General features: G+C 44.2%; 1 protein-coding gene and 1 non-coding gene across 2 annotated transcripts; one reads left to right on the forward strand and one right to left on the reverse strand.

Moving 5' to 3' along the window:
• The first annotated feature begins 1,600 nt into the window (after positions 1-1,600).
• Acadm (acyl-CoA dehydrogenase medium chain) lies at positions 1,601-23,168 on the forward strand. Its single transcript, XM_048453537.3, has 12 exons — positions 1,601-1,757; positions 4,156-4,243; positions 6,665-6,762; positions 6,857-6,926; positions 7,184-7,284; positions 8,059-8,139; positions 9,223-9,353; positions 12,448-12,556; positions 16,147-16,287; positions 16,899-16,994; positions 19,792-20,040; positions 22,178-23,168. Exons 1-12 carry the CDS (start codon positions 1,728-1,730, stop codon positions 22,247-22,249), a joined length of 1,266 nt encoding a protein of 421 aa, XP_048309494.2. The 5' UTR covers positions 1,601-1,727; the 3' UTR covers positions 22,250-23,168.
• Positions 5,724-5,861, reverse strand: LOC125412877 (small nucleolar RNA SNORA15). The gene has a single exon (XR_007235733.1). It is a non-coding gene; the product is annotated as a small nucleolar RNA SNORA15 (small nucleolar RNA).
• Positions 23,169-24,589: the final 1,421 nt, after the last annotated feature.

Genomic DNA, 24,589 nt, shown 5'->3' on the forward strand with positions numbered 1-24,589 from the left:
TGTAACTCTGGTTCTAGGAAATCTGATAGTCTCTTTTGGTCTCAGTGTGCATAGAAATACATAGATATAAATAAACTTATTTTTTAAAAAATATAATATTGTCGAGAGGAGATTGATTAGACTTTTTAAAGAGATTAGAAGCAACCTGAGATGGGAAACCATTTATAGAATTCTGCGTTGAAAACAAATGACTTGTAAAGACACCGGAGAAATGAACATACTGACTATAACTGGATGCTAAATGACAGTGGAGAATAAGAGTTCAGACAAGTGTGACAAGGACCTCACAAGACAGTGTGTTGTATGAATACTCAGAGTTGGGTACTATGTTCAAATTACTCATCTCAAGCTCTTAAAAACCATTCTTACCCGAAAGTTTCAACTCCTCACTTTGGCTTAAGAGGATAAAAGTTTGGTTGGTGCCTTCAGGTGTATCTCTCTTCTTAACTTCGGGTCTAACTCCTGATAAACTCTACGTAAGTGTGTTAACCACTCAAATTCTGTGTGTTAGCCAAGCCACAGCATCCCTGTCTGAGGGAGAATGTACAGATCATGTGAAGTGAGCAGACTGTGCCAGAGACAGGGGCATGCTTTCCAAAACATCTGTCTGGGGACGGAGCACATATTCCAGCTCAGTAGCAATGTTAAGAAGTTTAATGGAAGTAGAACAGAGAAAGTCCTCCGTGGATCAGCATACTTTAAAAGGGCCTCAGTGTCCACGATAGGTTTCAGACGTTATCTGACAGCACTCTTAGCCTCTTGACTGACGGGAGGCAGGTGTGTGTGTACATTCTACAGGATTTACCTTAGGGTCACAAGGCTGTTAGATCACACACACAGGTGGGCAATAAATGGCTACTAAGGGGTCTACAAATGCCCAGATAATGTTGGCTCTGGACCTGGAACATTCTAATCTCTCCACAATGGGAGGTCTAAAGAGTTAATCAGACCTACAGACCATTCAGTGGAAGGCTTTCTTTGCTGGAATGTTCTATTACAACTATTAGAAGACCATTTTCCGGGAAAATCTATTGTTGTTGTTGTTACTATTATTTTTATTATTACTGAAAGATTAATCTTATAATTCTGAGCATTTGTCTCACAATGGAATCCACATACCGTTCCCAGGCTTTGGTGTGTGTGAGAACGCTACAGGCAAGACAGAGAGGATATTTGAGAATTTCGGAAGCACGGGCATTCCTTCGCTCTAGTCCAGCCTTGGAAGCCACCTTATACATAGAAGTCACAAAGTACAAGGATTCGTCTGGATCTGACTCTGAGTAAAGGTCAGAGCCGACCGCCGTAAACGTCTGCCCGTGCCCTTTGGCCTGGATTCGGGTCCAACCCTCGGGGAGCCCTCCCGAGAGGACGCGACCGCTGGGAGCTCGGGTGACAGGAGGCAGACAGCAGCTCAGGCTGGGGCGGGGCCGCGGGAAGGGCGCAGGCGCCAAACCTCGAGGCCCCGCCCTCTCCTGGCATGACCACGCCCCCAACGCCTTCTGCTGGGGCAGATCACGCCCCTCGAGTCCCCTCACTAACTTCGGTGTCTTCAGAGCCAAGATCCGGTCCGCCTGCTTAGGGTCGCTCCATCCGCCCGCCCGCCCGCAGAAGCTCCGCCCCAGCCCCGCCCCTCCCTCCTCGCCGCGCCCCCTGTGGACGAGCCCCCACTCCGCCACCCTTATTACCTTGCCTTGCAGTGCTCAGAGCCAGCTGAAAGAGGAATCATCATGGCAGTGGCGTTCCGCAGAGGCTACGGGGTGAGCTGGGTGCGGGCTGGGATCGGGAGGGTCGGTGTTCTGCTACGCGGCCGGAAGAAGGGTAGGAGCCTGCGGGCCTCAACCCGCGCCGCTGACCACTGCGGGCGTGGTCCTGTGAACCTGCTTCGCGCTCAGCCGGGAAGGGGCAGATTGTTCTCTCCGTTATCCACCCTTCCCGAACTCGGTGGGAACCCGGTGTCAGAACCGTGTTCTGGCGGAGGGGACTTGCAGAAAACTCTCACTACAGTCCCACCCGGGAAGGCATCAGACAGTGTGTTGGTCTGCACCTTCGATCGTAAACAGATGTCAGGACCCAGACAGGCTGGTCCTGGGTGTGCACAACCCAGGGCTAGTCCTGATTGAAGGAAAGGGAAGTGGCTGCTGCTCTCGGGCAGAATCGGTTTAGTGCCCCTGTGGTTCCGGAATGTTCAGGCACTCTTCCAAAAAAACAGAAGAACCTTCATGAAACCCGTGTGTACACTTCAGCACTTTGTCTTCTAAAGTCTGTCCTAGTAACTAACTAAGCTAAAACTTTCATATCTTAAATATTATCGATGTATTCATACAAGACCTCCACTTATGTCACTTAAAATTGCCTTTGACCCCAAAAGATGCAGTTTTAGAATTTACAATGATTCTATTGTAGTAGTGATTGCCTTTTCCCCCTGGCCATTACAATACAAATTAATAGGCTCTGAAAGCAGAAATTAGAGGGTTTTAAAATTAGTTTTAATTCTGACAACAGAGCTAAAGGCTTCCCTGGTACCTCCAAGGACAAATGAAGGAAAGCCCAACCCCATACCTAATCAGAAAATGCACGTTTCTTTATCTGTTTTCCCACACTGCTGTAAAACCAAGCCTTAAATTTCTAAGAAATTCGTTATTTAGCTGTGCTGTTGCAGATTTGAGGACTAAAGTTATTATTGTTCCCATGTTTGGAATTCCATTGTTCTTGGCAGAGAGCCAGGCGTAATCAACACTATTTTGACTAGAATTTCAGAAGATCCTATTTGTTGCTTGTTCACATCGGATCTCAGCTAGTCGTCCAGGCTGGCCGAAGCTCACAGCTTCCCCTCTGCCTTCCAAGCGCCCTCAAGTCGGGCTATCTTGTTTAATAATCCCCAGTTACCCACTAGAATAGTGAGCCCTAGTCTCCAGATGCAAATCCACATTGTGTATTTGGAACTGTTCCAAGATGGGCATTTGCAAAATTTAGACTTGGTGTTGCAACATTAACTTCTTAACCCTGCGCTGTTCTTCACTCTTTCTACTAAGCTGCCTCTGCACACACACACACACACACACACACACACACACACGCGCGCGCGCACACACACACACGCACGTGCACGCACACATGCACACAAGCACACAGGACTGCTCATCCTGCACAACCAATGAGCAGGTCCCTGGGTTAATTGGGCCTACCCTAATTAAATAACTAATATCAGTGTTCAGCTACCCCTCCTAGTTTTATAGAGTGGGGATCTTCATCCAGTCTCAGGAGTGGAGGCTGAAGAATTGGGATCCCAAGGCCAGCCTGGGTTTCACGTGGACTTGTAGCCATCCTCAACCACCTTAAAAGAAATTGTCCTAAAAGAAACACAAACTGGATTATGAGGGCCTGGAGTGGTGCCCTTGTGAGGTAGAGGTGGGTGGATCTCTGGGGGCTCAAGGCCAACCTGATCTACCAAGTGAGTTTCCAGGTCAGCTAGGGCGGCACACTGAGACCTGGTGTCAAAAACAAAACAAACAACGGCAACAAAATTCCACGCTCTGGGACACACTCACACAACCGATTATGGCTTCTTTGCTTGTTTGTTTTTGTTGTTCAGTATTTGCGACTCTTGCCGAGGGCCCAAGTTTGCTTCGCAGCACTGATGTTGGGTGTCTCACAACTATCCATAACTCCAGATCCAGGGGATTGAAGGCCCTCCTCTGGCCTTTTGGGATATCTGACACACATATATAGACATACACATAAGTGAAAATAAACCAAAATTAAATAACATTTCCATCATGGATAGGTGTCCATCTAGCCTGTAACTGACTTTTGAACTATAATTTAAAGTGCTTGGTACTGACTATAAAAACATGGGTCTTGAATATGACCATAGAGATGCTGTGCTCGCTTTGGAAGGTCAGCATAAATAATTTATTCGTACATGGGTGTGTCTGTGTGGAACTCTCGGCGTACACAGAGCAGGTGGGAAGTCAGAGGACACGTGTGGGAGTCAGTTTTCTCCCACCACGTGAGTTCCAAGGCTCACACTCCTGTCACCAGCCTATACCGTAAGCACTTTTGCCCCTAAGCCACCTCAGTGGCCTAGCCAGCATTCATTCATCTGTTTGATACTTAATTGATCAGATTTATTTGTAATATACATGTCTTTTCCAGGTCCTAAGAAGTCTTTCTCGTTTTGAGTGGCGAGGGCAACACACGAAAGCATCTCACAAGAAGGAGCCAGGATTAGGGTTTAGTTTTGGTATGTGTGATGTTCTGTCCTTTGATCTGAAAATGTATGTTTGTAAACATGATGTCTGTCCAGGGGTAGAGCTCGTCACCACCCACAGATGGTTCATATCTGCTGTACGGTATCATGGTCTTTCGTACACACCAGTACATCCAGCAGTGTTGACAGGCTGTGTGTTCATTATTCTTCCTCTTTCTCCCCCAAACAGATAGCCCAAATAAACAAATATTTACCAATATACAGGAATTGTCTTCAACTTAGAAATTAAATGTAACAAATACTTCTTTTTCTTTGGAGACAGACTTGCACTCCATAGCTCTGGCTGGAACTCTCTATGTAGACAGATAGGCAGCCCTGGAACTCACAAAGATCTGCCTGCCTCTCCCTCCTAAGTACTGAGATTAAAGATGTGAGCAACCACACCTGGCTCAACAAATATTTCTTGAAACACTTCCTGGATTCAATGCTGGATGTTGTAACAAGCTAAAAAAAAAAAAGGCCCAATTTATGTGAGCTATAGTTTGATAGAATCATGACATTCTCAGACCTAAGAGCAGGAAGCAATGCAATATTGGAGAGAAAAGAAGCAAGGGTTTTCTTTCCTTTTTATAAAATGAAACATTCAGGTCAAAAATGTGAAATATATCCTATTTTTAGGGTCCTTCATCCCCTAAAGGTCTTTTGCTTCAAATTTGTATCTTTCTTCTAGGTAGCTTTCTGGGGTTATTGGTTTTATGCTTGAATATATAATATATGCATACATTATATATTATTGAATATATATAGCATTATATGTCTAACATAAATATATAATATTTATATTCTAACCAGAATTAAACAAAGACTTTTCAAATGATATCAGGATAGATTGGATCAGTTGGCGTTTGAAGATAGTCCCCTTTGCTCTGCTATCTACTCTCAGCTTTTTACAGACAAATTCCTACATATCAGTTAGCACTAGCAAGGGTCTGTGACAGCCTGCTGAGTGTCTGAGGGTGAGGGAGGTGGAGGGATTTAGGAGGGAGCTGGTGAGGCTCTGACTGAATGCTGACCACCTCAGGCCGATCAGTCTGCTGCTGTTAAATAGAGGAGACGTGAGGTTTGCAATAAGATCGGTCACGTGAAAGCATTTCGCCAACAAATAGTGAAGTGCTGGACGCCTTTCCTGCCTTTGACAAGCCCATGGCCTTGACAGGAATTGTCTCCAACCCTAGAAGTAGAGTTGTGATTCAGAAAACACTGGAATAGCTGGGCGGTGGTGGCACACGCCTTTAATCCCAGCACCCGGAAGGCTGGAGGATTTCTGTGAGTTCACAGTCAATTTGGTCTATTGAGCAAGTTGCAGGACAGGCTCCAAAGCTACTGAGAAACCCTGTCTTGAAAAACCAAAAGAAAACACTAGAACAAAGCTCCAAGCCCTCTTCTGCTGAGACATCATTGTAGCAGGGAGACCCCCTCCTCTCTGCCTTAGTCTCCTCCTTTTTTTCTTTTTAATTGAACTCACTTTTAGTAATGATACAGCATAAAAACAGCATGCTGGCCATTTTAAAGGAGGACCTTGCTTTTGCATGGTGTCTGGCTGTATATTTATTTAATATATATTTGCTGACTAAAGTACACAGCACTCAGCAGTAACTTTAACGCTGAGACTTGGTCCTTCCTTTACATTTTACCTCTCATGTCACCATAGAAATGATAGCTGCAGTCATTCTCTCTCTCTCTCTCTCTCTCTCTCTCTCTCTCTCTCTCTCTTTCTCCTTCTGCCTCTGCTGCCCCAGTGCTGGGTGTAAAGGTGTGCACCACCACCACCTGACTTAGTCTTCCGTGCTTTGACTCTTCCTTTAATTGCCGGCGATACCACCCTTAACACCCCCCGTGGGGCGAGATGGAGTCCTGAAATTCACGCAGGATAGGCAGGTGTTCTACCAATGAGCTACACTCCAGCCTCATTTTTCACATCAATGTACCCACATTAAAACACTAGGTAGCACAGGTCTACGAAAATGTAATTAACAATCTACATTTACCCTGAGGGTCCAGACAATAGTCATCCAGTTAATTTTTGCAATAACTAGTTTTATTTTGTGTAAAAGGATTGTTTGAATGTTGCCTGTTAGTAATTCAGAAGGTTTTATGTAGTTTTTATTGTTATTGTTTTTACCAGTTTATTTGTGGGAACTTATGTTCTTAAATGTGTTGGAGTTTAAAGGAAGAGTGAAATTTGAACTATGGTGTTGGTGTTCTTCTATAGTTCTTGGAAACAAGTTTTATTACTGTATGCTGACCAAGTAAACCATGCCTTGTTTCTTGAAGCTGCTTCCTGAGGTCAGAAGCATGTCTTATGATAAATATAAATCTCCACATACTAACTTCGTGGGGCTTCTTTCTTCAGCTTGATTTCCTCTTGATGTTCTCAAAATAATTTTCCTTTAGAGCTGTCTGAACAGCAGAAAGAATTTCAAGCAACCGCTCGAAAGTTTGCCAGAGAGGAAATCATCCCGGTGGCGGCAGAATACGACAGAACCGGTGAAGTGGGTATCACCTTGTAGGGAGAAGAGTCTCGTGCTGTTGGGAGATCATGCTACCACTGGCTGTAGTGTGACTGTGTTGTTTTATCCCTTTTAGTACCCATTCCCCCTCATTAAAAGAGCCTGGGAACTTGGTTTGATCAATGCACACATTCCAGAGAACTGTGGTAAGCTCCCTTCACATTCTTAGTCCCAAAACAACAACAAAAACAAAAAGCCAGAAATTGTCTCATCCCCTAAAGTGTCTGCTGCCGGTCAGTGGCTTTCTGCCTTTGTTTCCCTATTTAGAGCACTCAGATTTGCCTGCTTTGGGGAGACTCTCCTTAGCATGAAGCGCAGGCATTTCCCTTGTCTAGCTGGGTTTGAGTTTGTTGAGTTGTTCTTTGGTTATAATTTCTGCTCTGCATGCACCGTCATGCTACAGGTGGTCTGGGACTGCGAACTTTCGATGCTTGTTTAATTACCGAAGAGCTGGCGTACGGGTGTACTGGGGTGCAAACTGCTATTGAGGCGAATTCTTTGGGGGTAAGTTACTAAGAAAATAACTTACAATGGTCCTTGTGAGACGACTCAGGGCATAAAGGCTTCTAATGGCTTGAGTTCCACCCCAGGAACCCATGTGGTAGAAGGTGACGCCTGACTCTCCCAAGCTGTCATCTGGTCTCCAGAGTGACCTGTGGCACATGCAGACATACATGTGCATACATGTACACATACATACAAAATAAGTAAAATTAATTTAAGAGCATGTTAATTGTTTGCCTGGGCTGTTAATGAGACGCTAACAGTAAAGTTAGTTTAAAGCTTTAGGGACTATTTGCTAGCCTGGCTTGGAGATATGATTACCCAGACTGATCATGGTGGTTCTGTTGTCTCCAGGACTGGAGTTTTGGGTGTCCTTGTGAGGAAACCGGACACTTTGGCTACAGCCTCCTTGGAAGGTCTCAGGCAAGAACAAGGCCTGAGGTGGCTCAGAAGCCATCCTAGTGGTCTGCTGCCCACTTATTGCGCTGAAATCTACTGAGCATCCGCTCATAGACACCGTGTCCCATATCCTAAGTTGAATCTGTGAGCATCTTACTGTTGGTGGTGGTTGTATACTGCCAACGAGCCTGCGTATAACGTGAGGAGCTTAGACTGGTAGACGTAGCTTCTTATCTTAGTTCAGAGCAAATGCCAATTCTTTGAATTCGGTACTTCTAGGAGGCAGGCAGTTCTTTTTCATTTGTTGGGCTGTGTTTCTGAAGCTGCATAACTAATAAAACATCTTGCTGTCCTAATGTTAATTTCCCTTGGTAGCAAATGCCTGTGATTCTTGCTGGAAATGAGCAACAGAAGAAGAAGTACTTGGGGAGGATGACTGAGCAGCCGCTAATGTGTGTGAGTGTGACCAGCCTTAGACACCCGGTCCTCTGCTTCCCCTGCTCCGCCGTCTGTGGGCTGCCTGGGCTTGAACCCAGGACCTCATGCACACCAGGCTCTGTTCCCCGCCTTGTTCTGTTTTCCGTCCTCACCTCATGCAGTTACTTCTGCAGAGAGTACATATTCTCTTCTTTCCTCTTCTTACAGAATACCCTTTCTATGCGAGATTTCACTTAAGCATCTCAAGGAAGCTGGTGTTTAATAGCCACGCTTAGCATGGTTGCCCTGTTTCCCTGTGAAAGTCTCAAGGGCAGGCTGCCTTTTTACTATCTGACTTTACAGCCTACTACGTCATAAATATTCAATGACTATTCAAATAGATCAGTTTCTATTAAGTTGAATTTAGTGAATTTGTTTGAATATACCTCGTATTTTAATATTTCCTATAGTTTATTGGTATCCTGTGCCTAATTTTATTTACATATTAAATATTTTCACATTTGGGCCATGTATTTGGTTTTCTAAGAACTGTAGCTAGTCTTTCTCTGTCCTGCCAGCTCCCAAATAATAACACAGAGACTTCTTATTAGTTATGAAGGCTTGACCTTAGCCTGGGCTTCTCTTAAACTAAGTCTTATAATTTAAATTAACCCAGTTATATTCATCTAAGTTTTGATTCGTGGCTTTTTACTACTCTCCCATCTTGTTCCTCCTGTTTCCCCTCAGTCCCCCGGCCTCTCTCTCACGCTTCTCGATTTCCCTCCCTGTCTCCCCCCAGTCTCTCTTAGAAGTCCCACCTATACCTCCTGCCTAGCTATTGGCTGTTCAGTTTTTTATTAAACCAGTCACAAAGATGCATCTTCACACAGTGTAAGCAAATATCTCACAACATATAACCCTGTAATGTTCAACATTCACTTATAATGCTACCTTCAAAGACAAAATGCAGGGTTTAGGATATAGCGCACTGTGGAACCCTTGCTTAGCACACTTGAGACCCTGGGTTCTATCCTAGCACCACAAAACAAGCAAAATGATACTATCACCAGACACTCACCATGTGATAATTAACATTTATTTCCTTGTGTCCGTATGTTCAAGGCCTACTGTGTTACCGAGCCCTCAGCAGGCTCTGACGTGGCGGGCATTAAGACCAGAGCGGAGAAGAAGGGCGATGAGTATATTATCAATGGCCAGAAGATGTGGATAACCAACGGAGGGAAGGCAAACTGGTACGGTTCCTAGCCACTGCGTCTTCCGAGGCTTCCCTTTCCTCTTTTGTTCTTAAGTGTCTCAGTTAAAGCAAGCCGTGGTTTTGAAGCTGGAAGGTTCATGTGACGATATAAATAACTCACTGATGCGGTAACTATTTTAAGCCCCTGGGCTATTTCTTCCAGATTAATTTAAGAAGTCTAATGTGTAAAGTGTAGTAAAAATAGCTAATCTCACTAAGTTATCAGTTAGGGTTTACTGCTACTGCCCCATCTCCTATGCTGGCACTTCCCTGGGACCCTAAAACTCTCAGAAAAAAACCGGAAAGACATTCATAGGATGTTGTTCTGGTTCTCTGTGGATTTGGGGTTCTCGGGTTGAACCTGGAGCTTTGTGCACACCAGGTAAAGACTATGCTGTGGTGCTCATCCCCAACAGAAGCTTCTTAAAGCTTGAGTTGGGCCAGAAGCCGTGGACACTCCTTTAATCCTAGCACTCAGGAAGCAGAAGCAGGCAGATCTCTGTGAGTTTAAGGCCAGCCTGCTCTACAAAGCAAGTTCCAGGACAACCCGGACTAGTATACAGAGAAACCCTGTCTCAAAACTGCTCCCCCACACCCCCAAAAAATCACTTGAGTCCTGAGGCCAGGGATGTAACTCGTGGTTAAAGAGCTTACCTGAATGCGCAAAGCCCTGGGTTCAACTCTCTGTATCATCTAAAAATAAAAACCAAACCATTCCTGGTCACATGCTCCTGTATTTCTATCACTTTGAGCAAAGGTAAAAGGATCAGGAAGTATAAGGTTCTCTTCAGCCGCATAGCAAGTTCTAGCCAACCTGGGCTCATGAGACCCCCTCAAAAATTTAAGACAAAAACCTCGGTTTATGCACAAAAGAGGGCAGTAGTTGAGGTTAGCGATGTCTAAAACTTCCAAATATGTAGGTGTAAAGACAATTACCATGACCAAGGCAACTCTTACAAAAGAAAGCCTTTAACTGGAGGCTTGCTTATAGTTTTAGAAGATCAGTCTATGATCATCACGGTGGGAAGCAGACAAGAATGGTGCTGGAGCAGTAGCTGGGAGCTTTACATCCTGATCCACGGGGTGGGGGTGGGGAGAGGGAGAGAGAGAGAGAGAGAGAGAGAGAGAGAGAGAGAGAGAGAGAGAGAGAGAGACTGGACCTGACATTGGCTTTTGAAATCTCCAAACCTACCCCCAGTGACACACTTCCTCCAGCAAGGCCACGTCTGTCGTGGTCCCGTGGCCAGTCCAGACCACAAATTACTTCTTGGATCAGAGGGGAGGTGTGGGAATAATTGAGACATAACTCACATGACCTTACCGGGAGGGAGTTTTCAGGGATCCCTCATGAGATCCTGAGTTCACATCCTGAAAATCCACCCACGTTTATTCTCCAACAGCTTTTATACCAAAATGTAAACTGAGGGGAAATTCATTAGCATTCTGTTTCTGGGGTAATGGGACTTAGGTCACGGCTGCAACTATGGCTGCTCTGTATGCCTGCTCTGTTACAAAGACTGAATTAACAACTCTTTCCCAAGCAACCTCCCTAAATTACAAAGAAGGAGCAGAGCAACATTAGCATATCCTGACCCTTTGTTTGGGGTGGCGCCAGTTTGTCTCCAAAGGCTGGGTGACCACCTTCTGTGTGGCAGGTACAAACTGTGGCCTGAAATTCCGGTCGCCATACCATGTAAAAATATGGGCCTGTACAATATGGCCCTACACACACCTTTTCCAACAATGCCATACCTCCTAATTCTTCTCGAACAATTCTACGCCCCGGTGACTGAACATTCAGATATCTAAGCCTATATGATAGGAGATTAGGGTGGAATTATGTTTTGTTTTTTTGTGTTGTTTTGGACACAGTTTTGTTCTGTAGCTCACTCAGGCTGGTCTAGAAGTCACTGTGGAACATAGTCTGAACTCAAATTCATGGCGATCCTCTTGCCTTGAACTCCCAAATGCTAGGATTACAGGTGTGACCCAGCACAGCCGACTCTGAAAAGGGTCTACGTCAGGAGACTCATGTGCTGTGCAGTGTGGGAGAGCATCCCACCACGGTGGACTGTGTTGCTCACAAAATGAACACTTATTGTGCACAGGCGTGGAAACTGTTTATTCTGACTAGTTACCAGTCCCTTTTGAGTACCCTAAATGCGGCCGGTACTCCATGCAGTATCCTGATTCAGTATCCGTCAAAACCAGCATCATTTCGCATCCTCATATCACTTCAGCAAGTAATAAAGCAGTAAAGAAGCCATGAAAATTGAACAAGCTAAGGGAAATATAATAATGCAATTAAACAATCACAGTTTTGAGAACCGACTATAATTCTTCCTGGGGAAGACAAGTTCGGTGAGTCATGAAATTAGAAAATAATTTTGTCTTTTCCTACTACCAAGTAAAATTATACTCAGTGACAAACTGATAAATTATTGGGTTTTTTAGCATAAAAACGAATTTATTGCTTAAGGAAGACAAACGCTCAATTGCTCTCTTCTCCCCTTTAATGCTAGGACTGACTAGTTCAAAGCTCAGCTTGAACTCGAGTCATGTGACTTTTTGTCCTTTTGTGAAGGTTCCAGAAAAAAAAAAAACCATCTGTATCACGATACATGAAAAAGTAGTTTGGAAGTGGGGAATTCCCTTCCTTATGCTGTATTTCTCAATCCTTCTGGGGGAAAACCTGTAAATATCCCTAGTAATTGAGGTACAGTATGTGCACTGCTTTACTGCACCCGGGAACCATCCCCAGCAGCAGCCAGAGTCCTGCCCGTTCGTTCTACAGATCACCTGTCCCTTGAAAAACAAAGACCGGCCCGTGAGGAGCATTCCAGCTCCAACACACACGTGTTCTGCTTTCATGTTGTCTTCGCTGCAGGGATTTTTACTAATAGCTCATATTCACCCTAAAGTTAATACCCATTAGTTGAGAAGGAGGGAGTTGGAAAGTCTGGCCACAGTAGAACTGGGATCTGTGTGAGTTCCTTTCCTGTTAAGTGGGGTGGTGGTGCTGGGGGCTGTCGGGCAGGTGGCTGAGACAGTAACCAGTGTGATTGCCGTCATCGTGGGTTTCTCTGCCTTAGGTATTTCTTACTGGCGCGCTCTGACCCGGATCCTAAAGTGCCTGCTAGTAAAGCCTTCACGGGGTTCATTGTGGAAGCTGACACCCCAGGAATCCATGTCGGGAAAAAGGTAAGCTGCGTGTTTCTAAACAGTTGCCTCCGTAAGAGCAATTTCAACTGTAAATGCCAAAATTCTTACTTCTTTCCTTTAATGAAAATATTTTAAGTTGTAATAAAAGTTGAGTTATGTCTTGATGATATTGGGGACATAGTTTGTATGCCACTAAAAATCTTTCAAGTCATTTTGAAAGATGGGCCCTTTGTTTTTGTTTTTAAAGATTTTATTTATTATGTATGCAATGTTCTGCCTGCACGTTTGCTTGCAGGCCAGAAAAGGGCACCAGATCTCATTACAGATGGTTGTGAGCCACCATGTGGTTGCTGGGAATTGAACTCAGGACCTCTGGAAGGGTAACCACTGCTCTTAACCGCTGAGCCATCTCTCCAACCCCAGATGGGCCCTTTGTGCAGAACACATTCATGCCGGCTGTAGCTGTGGAGAGAAGCCAGGCTGCCGTGATTGTGGCCTCACCATAGAGTGCAGATTTCTTAGAGGACTCCTTCCTCCATCCCAGTGACTCTGCACAAACTTTGGTTAGGACAGTTAAAGCCATGTGATGTAATGGATTACCCACAATCCAACAGCATTAACAGAAGCAGCTGTACCTTGGAAACACGAAGATGTCCGTCTGTGTCAGTGGTGGGGTGGGGTGGGAGAGCGTGTTAAATAAGAAAGGCAGTGGCATGCCTGCACTGCAGTCTCAGTGTGTGCAGATAATTTGTGTCCTAGCCACAGAGAGCTTAAAAGACAACACAGCAAAGGAAAGATAGCATAGGAATGTCGTCAGAAGTCCTGGTGAGAGTTTGCATGCATGGTTTAAGATTATAACGCTGGTTGGAATGCAAAGTGGAGATTTTAAAGGAAACTGATGGTGATGATGCCTGCAGCTACGACAAAGGAGGAACTGGAGATCAAGCCAGAGTTCTAAAGTTACCTGAACAAATAGTCTCCCCCTCCCACGTGGAAAGGTTCGGATTACCTGGTGAGATGGCGGAACTGGTCTCCTGAGGATGTGCTGAAAAAGTGAATTTGAATTGTTAATATAAAACAGATTTCTAAGCCAACTTTCTGTGTTTATAGAATCTGCTGTTGTGTCCAGGTCTCTTTAGAAATGTGTTGAGTGTCGTAGCGTGAATTCTAGTTGGTCTTAACAATAAAAACCCAGAGTCAGATGTAGGGGGTTAATGCTGAAGGTCAGAGAAGCAGAGAGGCCAAGCAGTAGAGAGTTCTTTCCTCTACCAATGCTCAAACCGAAGGGGCCAATCTGTCCTCAGGCTGCATCTCCGGACTCCACTGAGTTCCTGTCTCCTCCCGCCTTATATTCCTCTCTCTGCCCAGCCATATCACTCCTGTCTCCACTTCCCTAGTGCTGGGATTAAAGGTGTGGGATCCCAAATGCTAGATTCACATTTGTGTGAGCTCTGTTTCTCTTTTAGACAGATTTAATCTTGTGTAGCTCAGAGTGCCCTTGAACTCAGACATCCCTCTGCCTCTGTCTCCCCAAATTCTGGGATTAAAGGTGTGTGCCACCACTCCCTGGCCTCTAGTGACTTAGCTCTGCACTCTGATCTTCAGGCCAGGCAAGCTTTGTTAAAACAGAATATCACTACAGAGTATGTAAAATGCTTATAACTTCTATCTGTAATGAGTCCATTTCCGTCCCTCCAGTCAGTTCCCAAATAATGACTCAAAGACTTCTATTAATTATGAAAGCTCAGCCTTAGCTTAGGCTTGTCCTTAACTAGTTTTTGTAACTTAAATTAACTCATATCTTTTAATCTACGTTCTGCAACATGACTTTTTACCTTTCCTTTATTTTTACCTCCGACTCCCTCTGTGTCTGTCTGGTAACTCTGCCTTTCTTTTTCCCAGAGTCCTCTCTGTTCCCTAACGTACCCACAACCTCTTCCTGCCTCATTTTTGGCCATTCAGCTTTTTATTATACCAATCACAGTGACACATCTTCACAGTGTACAACTATCCCACAACAGCTTCCAGGCAAGGGAGTGCATGCCTTCAATCCCAGTACTCCAGAGGCTGAGGCAGGAGGATCACAAATTCTAGGCCAGCTTGGACTATGTACTGAGACTCTGTCTCAAAAAAGGAGGCAAGAACGGGGCTTCTCTTTTAGGTCATGGAAGTTTAAAGGCTGAGCCCTATGTGCTGTTTACTTCAGCCCATTTGCTGACTCCAGAAACCAAGGTCCAAGTAAATGATTTACTGACTGTCTCTGACATTGTGTCTTTTAATAATAGACTCTTGTAGGATTTTGGCTTGTGCAATTTCTGATGCCATATTATGCTCTATTTTTAAGAGAAGATAATGAAGGCAGACTTCACTTTACAAATAGGCTCCTAACACCATGCATATAACAGAATGAGCACCGTGGGTAGTCACGCTTCCCCCAGAGGTTGATGTGTGTGTGTGGCAGATCATGCTCTCCCATTGAGAGGTGGTTCCTGGCAGACCCGGGGTCATGTCTGGCCCAGCTCAGCTAAGTGGAAGGAACCTCAGAACTTGTACTTTACCCCTGGAATGACAATTGATGTTGTCTTATTGCTTCTAATCCCGTTCTCACTTAGGAAAACTCTAGCTGAGTCACTATCTGTTACTGAATGTATACCGCCTAGTAGGTGCTGATAAAAATCTCTACCCCTGGGTGTAGATATTTTTATTATTAGCTACTTAGCTCCTAAAATGTTTATAAATTTATAAATCCATGAGATTCTTACTGTAAATTTTTTTTTTGTCTTAAGAGTTGTGTGCTTTGAGATGAGTCTGAGAAGTATTGTGGGTTTTATGAGACAAGGTCTGAGTGTCCTGGACTCACTGTGTAGACCAGGCTGGCCTTGAACTCACAGAAAGGCCTGGGCCACCACCCTTGACCTTGTTCTGTGTCTCTAACCTTTTACTATTGCTAATTTATAAACCGGGTTTTATTATAATTATACGAAAAGCCATTGCGTGTAAAGGACCTAGTACTATACACTGCCAGGCTCCTGCTCCCCCATAGCATACAAAGTAAATAAATGCCCCCCAAAATAGGAAAGAAAAGTCTATGTTTTGTTCAGTAGATCACTTTGCTGATGATCACAGGCTCTAAGATTATGTTTGCAAAATAATTGGACAGAGAGAAGGTAGCCTCAGACATGTACAAGGTAGGTTGTGATACAGAGAGAAGGTAGCCTTCAGACATGTACAAGGTAGGTTGTGATACAGAGAGAAGGTAGCCTCAGACATGTACAAGGTAGGTTGTGATACAGAACTTTAGGCTCGAGCTGTTTTCAGTTTGCTCATACTGTTTTTGATCAGGGGCTGGTACATATTCTAGAAAGATCCAGGTGGGAAACATGGCGGGCTTTGCAGGTGTGGGATCTCCTGCACAACTCAGCTCTGCCATTAGAGTCTCGGGGTAGCCACAGAAGATGAGCAGAGATGGGTGTGCTCCTACCCCGCGGAGGCTCACTTCTTGGAAGAGGAACAGCAGGCCCTGCCTTGTGCTCCCCCCCCTGCTTTGGGTGACTGCAAAGAGGCACAAAGGGGGACTGACTGTGCCAGCGCTGGGACTCTTAGGTGCACTTCTGTGATCTTCTTGCTAGGAATTAAACATGGGCCAGCGATGCTCCGATACAAGAGGAATCGTCTTTGAAGATGTCCGAGTGCCTAAGGAAAACGTTTTAATCGCTGAAGGAGCCGGGTTCAAGATTGCAATGGGGGCTTTTGACAGGACCAGACCTACAGTAAGCTCATCATCCTTGTGGGACCTTGTGCTTGTGGTTTTCAGTGAGGTTTATTTTCACATGGCATGCCTTATTTTTTTTTTTCTGTAATGGTGGTGGAGAGGAGGTTGCTACATGTACTATGTATTTCACCTTCTTTTGCTGCTCAGTGTAGAGGCGACTTTAGCAGACGCTAAGCTACTGTCTGCTAGATTTCCAGAAAGCTCACCCCCGACTTGATCGTTCTTGTTGACTGTGGATCACCGCGTATTCTGCCGCTCACTTAGGATGAGTCTATGGAAGGCTCCCTGGTTAAACAGTAATGACTTTTCTAGGCGGTGGGCCTCAGCCTCACACTTGCCCTACTTAGTTATTTACTTATTTACTGCACAGCAGTGGGGATAACTCAGGGTCCACTGAAGGCCAAGCATGTGCTCTCTGCCACTTAGCTGCCTTCCCAGCCCCTGCCATGACCTTTAATTGAAAAGATAATAAATCCCAGTGTCCCTTCCTTCCCCCACCACAGTGACATCACTTTGTCTGTGTCCTTTTCGGAAGACTGACAGGTAGTGTAGTGTTGTGTGGATTGACGACAATGTCAACTTTTGTGTCACTTGGTGTTAATGACCTAGGTAGCAGCTGGTGCTGTTGGGCTGGGCCAGAGAGCTCTGGACGAAGCTACAAAGTATGCCCTGGAGAGGAAAACATTTGGGAAGCTGCTAGCGGAGGTAATCTTTCGTTCTCTTTGAGTGTGTGCATGTGCGTGTGTGTGTGTGCGTGCGCACGCATGTGTGTGCGTGTATGTGTGTGTGTGTGTGTATATGTGCGCGCACACGCGTGTATGTTTTCATGGGTGAAAGCACACTTTTGCACATTTCTATGGAGATCAGAGGAGAACCTTGGTTGTCTTCTTAGCTTTTTTTGTTTTGTTTTGTTAAAACAACAATTTCTCACTGGCCTCGGGCTCATCAGTTAGGTTAGGTCAGCTCAAGCGATCTGCCTGTCTCTGCCTCTCCAATGCTAGGATTCCTGGGAGGCACCTCTGTACCCAGCTTTTCTCATGGATTCTGGTCCTCAGGCTTGTGTGGCAAACATTTCACTGAGAGCTGTCTACCCAGCCCTCAAGGAGGCAGTCTATGTGCTGTGTTTGCCTTGTTGAAATTTAAATACACTCATTTTATATAAATATTTAGAAATGACTTATAAAGAAGAAAGTAATCTGTTTTGTCAGGAAGAAGACAAAAGATAGTTCATCACAATCGCTTGTAAGAGCCCATTTTCTCAGCCGGGTGGGTGTGGCGCACACCTTTAATCCCAGTGCCCATTTTCTCAGCCGGGTGGGTGTGGCGCACACCTTTAATCCCGGTGCCCATTTTCTCAGCCAGGTGGGTGTGGCGCACACCTTTAATCCCGGTGCCCATTTTCTCAGCCGGGTGGGTGTGGCGCTCATTTCATTGCCCCAGTGCCGTGGAGTTGACACTGCCGTTTTCATTCTGTGAGAACACTAGGCCCAGCTAGTAAATGACAGAACTAAGACCTGAACCCAAAGAATCAATCATTTACAGACCCTGTTCTCTGTGTGGAAAAGAGGCTGGGCAGTTTCTGCCCCTGAGAACTCTTCTTTGGAGATAAGTTCCTCATAATAGAGCAAATGCTTACAAAGACATGGAGCAACATTTAAGTCCCCAAATGACTCAAAAGGAAAGCGGCCACCATGGGTTGAAGATGCTGCAGGGAGGCAACTTCTGTAAATCACCTTCAGCAATCGATAAAAGCACCTGCTTTGGGTCACGTTAGATTAACCCCAAGCCTGGAGTGGTGGCACTCAGTAGACCCAGGCAGTAAGCATTTCAGGCCGTTTGAAATCTATAACAAGACCCTGTTCAACAATTAATTAATTAAAAACAAGATGTGTGTAGTGGCACACACTACAGTCCTTCCACCCGTAACACATGTTACATGCCAGTCATGACAGAGCACGTGCCATCTCTTCAGGGAGGGTTGGTTTTCGTCTCCCATTCGATTATGACAAGGACAGGAAGCGTCATGTGCATTTTCCATATCTGTAACAGCTTCCTTTTAAAAGCCCTTGCAGGGCAAAGCTTGGCAGACATACTGAAATCCCAGCTACTCCGGAGGTTGAGGCTCACAAGTGTGAGACCCGCGTGGGCCAGGCTGTGCAAGGCCACTCTGAGCTGCGTAGAGAGTCTTGTCTGATATGAGGTCCTAGCTCCAGCCCCACATCCCATTCCTTCCTGCCCCCACTGTGTCGTCTGGATCTCTGCAGATGCTTGAAGCACAAGAATGCCCGGTAATCTGTGCAGCTGAACCCAAGACCTCACCTTAATAACATGAAAATATAGATAAACCAAACCAAGGAGCAATTTACCAAAAAAAAAAAATCTATATTCTTCAAAAGGGCAAAAGTCAGGAGACAAGACAGAAATTGCATAGTTTGGGGGGTTCTCTGAGGTAGTAACTATGGCATCGTGGGTCTTGAGTAAGTTCAGGATCAATGTCAGCTATATAGCAAGACTGTCTTCAAATAGAAAAGAGGGGGCTGGAGAGATGGCTCAGTGGTCAAGAGCACTGGCTGCTCTTCCAAAGGACCCAGGTTCAATTCCCAGCTCCCACATGGCAGTTCACAACTGTCTCTAACTCCAGTTCCATGGGATCTGACACTCTCATACAGACATATATGCAGGTAAAACCCAATGTACATTAAATGAATAAATAAATCACCTTTAAAAACGGAAAAGAGGCAGGGTACAATGGTGCACGCCATTAATCCCCACACTTGGAGGCAGAGGCAGGTGGATGTCTTGAGTTTGAGGCCAGCCTGATTTACAGAGTGAGTTCTAGAACAGCCAGGGCTACACAGAGAAACCCTGTCTCAAAAAACAAAAGAAAAGAAAGAAAATTGAAAAAGCTAGAATCAGTCTGTGATCCTGAAGTAGATCCTGGCCAGTCTGGCTCGGGTCTATGTAGTTTTGCAGATCCATGCCAATTGCTTTGGCTATTGCGCTGTGGTCATTTATTAGATAATGTGGGACATATTCTTGTATATGTGTTGCTTTTATTGGTTAATGAGTAAAGCTGTTTGGCCAATGACTAAGCCTGGTGGGAAATCCAAACAGATATAGAAAGAGTAGGCAGAGTCAGGCTGATGCCATGTAGGTGCCAAAGGAGAAGGACCGGAACCTTACTAGTAGGCCACAGCCTTTTGGCGATACACAGATTAATAGAAATGGGTTAATTTAAGATGTAAGAGCTATGTAGGTTTAAACCTAAACTATTGGTCCAAACTATCGTGATTAATATAGTTTCTGTGGGATTATTCGGGTCTGAGCAGCGGGGAAACAAAAAGCAGTCTCTATCTACGAAAGTGTTACTGCTGGGAGATGCTAGCTATGGCTTTTCTGCAAATTCAAAATTAATGCAAAATAAAAAGTAAAAACGTTTTAAGAAAAAAATTACAACTATGTCCAGTAGATATCCTTTAACCGTTTTCTCCCTGAAATCTAGCACCAGGGAGTTTCGTTTCTGCTCGCAGAAATGGCGATGAAAGTTGAACTCGCGAGACTCGCTTACCAGAGAGCAGCTTGGGAGGTTGACGCTGGCCGCCGGAACACGTACTACGCCTCCATTGCAAAGGCCTTTGCTGGAGATATTGCCAATCAGATAGCGACTGACGCCGTGCAGATCTTTGGAGGCTATGGGTTCAACACAGAGTACCCTGTGGAAAAGCTGATGAGAGATGCCAAGATCTATCAGGTGGGTGTGGTCTTGTTTCTGGGGGGACAGAATGTCCGTCAATGACAACAGTAGGTTTAAGCCACTGGTAACAGTTGGGGCAACACAATGGCTCAGAGGGTAAAGGGTGGCTCACTTGCCACTGAGCCTGACAACCTTAACTGAAGTCCTAGAATCCGTATGGTAAGAGAACTGACTCCTAAAATTCGTCCTGTGAGCTCCAGGTAAATGCCACTGTGGCATTCTGAAATAAAATAAATTATAACTATAGATTGGTACGAGTCAGATTTTGTAGCTAATCAATACAGAGGAAGAATATTAAGAATATTAATATTTTATTAAGTGCTAAGAGGGAAGGTAAATAAATGGCGTTGGCATGTATCTCCTGCCTAACTGCCACTGAGTCTTCAAATTTAAACCAATTGCAATCTCATTTCTTGCCCTCTAAAAAATATACATGCCTTTAAAATTCTTGTCTTAAATATTGCCTGACATTTTTGAATTAATTGAAACTGTACTTACAGTCAAAAGTCATTTGTTCTTGAGAAGTGATATTTGACTCTGAAATTAAGTTGATATTATAAAATTTTAGGACAACTTCATAAAAAAGACAGAAATGTACATGTTCTCCATTGTGGGTTATTTATAGTCCATGGTTCTTAATATCCCTACTTTGTTCTGTGCACCCTAGCAAGTTACTTAATACCCCTGCGTGTTCTGCACACCCCAGCAAATGTCTTAATACCCCTGCCGTGTTCTGCACACCCCAACAAATGATTTAATACCCCTGCCATGTTCTGCACACCCCAACAAATGATTTAATACCCCTACCGTGTTCTGCACACCCCAACAAATGATTTAATACCCCTACCGTGTTCTGCACACCCCAACAAACGATTTAATACCCCTGCCGTGTTCTGCACACCCCAACAAATGACTTAATACCCCTGCCATGTTCTGCACACCCCAACAAATGACTTAATACCCCTGCCGTGTTCTGCACACCCCAGAGGATGACTTGATAAATCTACTCGTTGGGAAGGCAGAGGCAAACTGCTTGAGTGAGACGTGGGCAACTGGTCAAGTTTTTACTGTTGTTTTAATTAAGTATTTTGCTTTGTTTTTGATTGGTATTGTGCAATATTTTTTGTTCTTCTTTCATGTTTGCCTTTTCTGGATGTTCATCACCTAATTTTCAGACAGCAGAAAGACTTTGTGTCATTAGCCATGTGAGAAGAAATTCCCAAGAACTGTAGCACTATCAGCAGTGAAAATTACGGGGCTGCAGAGGCAGCTCGGCAGTTAGAGCACTCGCTGCTCTGGCAGAGGACCTGGGGTCTGATTCCCAGCACCCACAAGGTGGCTCACAGCCATCTGAAATGACAGTTCCAGAGGAACTTTTTTTTTCAAAGCTTTTATTTAATTTTATTCTATGTGCATTAGTGTTTTGCCAGTATGTGTGTCTGTGTGAGAGTGGAGCAGGACTTACAAGCAGTTGTGAGCTGCCATGTGGGTACTGGGAATTGAACCCAGGTCCTATGGAAGTTAGTGTTCTTAACCACTGAACCAACTCTCCAGCCCGCAGGGGAACTTTTTATTTAAACAAGAGAGAAATGAACACTGGAACTTGCATCCTATCTAAAGTCCCCAGTCTTTGTAGAGCTGGTTCACCTTCCTCTTCCAGCTGTTATCAATCCTTTGACCTTCCTCTACTTCCCAAAAGGGAACTAACAACTGACTGAGATTAGAAGTTTAGGTTGGGAATGAGGGTGGATTACCAGCCCACAGCCGCCAATGTCTTGATTTCTTTAACAGTTCCTTAGGTAACAGTAGGAAAAAGAATCGTGTTTAATAGGATTCAAATTAAATCGTGTTTAATTTGAAGAATAACCAAAGAACATACCTAAAACAACTCAGAAACATTCGATAATCAATACTCTGGCAATGCTAAACCTTAGATTTCCCAAACATTTTGACGTGTAAATATCATTTTCTTTGATGCTTTAAGCCTGCCTCCCGGTTTTGTAAAATATATCTTTATGACTTAAACTGTTCTCATCAAATAGCATTTCAGTTTGGTGCTACAGTGGAGCTTAGACTGTTGTCTGAGACGTCAAATAAATCCAGGTGTTTAAACTAAATTATGTTTTTCTTTCAGATTTATGAAGGTACTGCACAAATTCAGAGGCTGATCATAGCCCGTGAGCACATTGGAAAGTTTACAAATTGAAAGAAATTGCTATTGAAAAGGTGCTTCATCCTCGTGTAACTAAATCTCCAGGCACTGTTTATGCTTAGGAGGGGAAAAGGGGCTTTATCGTCTTTCCCGGGCAATGAAATAAAGATGAGTCACACAGATCTGTGCCGTTTATTCCAGTGGTGGAGAGTGCCTCTGTTGAACTCCACGGTGGCCTTTTCCAGATGAATTTGCTTTACTGAAACAATGAGTTGCCCTTAGTGCCCCCTCCCCTAGACTATGTTGGTTTACTCTGTGAGCAGTTAGAAAACAGTGGGAGAAATCCAGTGCAGTTTTAATGCTCATTTGAGGACAGGAAAGGGGGCTTACTAAGAAAGAACTCGGTGAAAATTCTAAAATAACCATGGAAAACCTGGTAGAGGGCTGGAGAGATGGCTCAGAGGTTAAGAGCAGAGACTGTTCTTCCAGAGGTCCTGAGTTCAATTCCCAGCAACCACATGGTGGCTCACAGCCATCTATAATGAGATCTGGTGCCCTCTTCTGGCATGCAAGCATACATAGAAGGAATGTTGTATACATAATAAATAAATAAATCTTTAAAAAAAAAAGAAAAAGAAAACCTGGTAGATTTGGACCCATCAGACTCCAAATACTTAAAAGCATTTCTGTACTAAAGTGTGAATTTTATAGTTTTGAATATATTTACTTGTTTTGCACAAAAGAGTAAATAAAAATTATATTTCATTTTCTCCACTACAAAACTAAGAAATTTCTGGAAAATTCTTAATACTGAACCAACATTTTACTTGTCTTGTTTAAAATAATCCAGTAAAGCTAACTTTAAATTATTTTTCTATGGCTCTTAGGGTTTGTGTGAAATCTTTGGACTGCTGTCCATAGCTGTTCACACACAACTTTTAAAAAGAACTGAAATAAACCAAGCTGCGCACTATTCCATGGTGTTGTGTGTCTGTGTGCTGTTTTTAGTAACTCTTCCGTTAAAAACCACAGAAAGTGCCGGGCGGTGGTGGTGCACGCCTTTAATCCCAGCACTCAGGAGGCAGAGGCAGGTGGATCTCAGCCTGGTCTGCAGAGCGAGTTCCAGGACAAACTCCAAAGCTCCACAGAGAAACCCTGTCTCGAAAAACAACAAACAAACAAAAAGACCACAGAAAATATAAACAAGAAATAATGGCCACAATTTGTGAATTCGGTATTAAGTACTTGAGAAATAAGTTAAGCTAAGTGACAATGTTTTCTGATTCTTCCGTTCTCTGATAGCACGCTGCTCTCTGACAGACTATGACCCTGAGCCATGGGCCCCATGAGTGTTCCCTTCTATGCTTTTGTCAAGGTGTTTATTGCAGCAACAGAAACAAAGACAAAACTACACCATTTCACACATTCTGGTCTTCAGGCCACCTGTACTCTGCCCAACAAAGTTACTAATTCAGCTGTTCCCTGTAGTTGTTTTTTTTGTTTTGTTTTCTGCTTGTCTGTTCATTTCTCTTTTCAGGGGCCCACCAACCAGCTCCCAAATAAATACATGGATACTTCTTACTTAGGAATGCCCAGCCTTAGCTTGGCTTGTTTCTAGCCAGCTTTTCTAACATAAATTATCCAGTTTCTCTTTAACTACATTTTTGCCTCTGGACTTTTTACCTTTATATATCTTTCTTTCCTACTATTCTGTGACTGGGTCCTCCTCTCCTTCTTTTCCCACCTCTCACCCTTGTCCCTAGATTTCTCCTATTTATTCTCCCTGCCCACCTGCCCCACCTGTTTCTCCTGCCTTGCTATTGGCCATTCAGCTCTTTATTGGCCCAATCAGGTGTTTTAGGCAGGCAAAGTAACACAGCTTTACAAATGCAACATGAAAGAATGCAACACGTCTTTGCATCATGAAACATGCATTCCACAGCATAAATGAATGTAACACATCTTAAACTAATATTCCACAGCAGTTCCCATGATGCCTCCCTCAGCTTTAATGATAAACTGGAAGGGTCAGAGCTCTGGAAAACACTTATATGAGTCCATTTATATCTTATAAAGGATACATCTCAGGAACACACTCTTAGTTTAAAAAAAAAAAAGCTGGACACTGTTGCGATTTAAAAATAGATCCACACTAGATCAGAATGGAGTATAGCAAAGGTTTATTTTTTTGGGAGCACAGATCTGCAGGCGTCTGTGTGTGCAGGGAGCTGGAACCGAGTCCAGCAGCCCAGACACCATGGCATATAGCTAGAATCTCAACACTACTGAGGCAGAGGGATTATGAATTTGAGGCAAGCTTGGGTGACACAGCAAGACTCCTTGGGGGAAAAAAAGCTGAGCTGAAAACTGGGCAGTTAAGGGCACTTGCTGTTC

The sequence above is a fragment of the Myodes glareolus genome, chromosome 17 (assembly GCF_982192425.1).
Source record: "Myodes glareolus chromosome 17, mMyoGla1.1, whole genome shotgun sequence".
Taxonomy (NCBI): Eukaryota; Metazoa; Chordata; class Mammalia; order Rodentia; family Cricetidae; genus Myodes; species Myodes glareolus.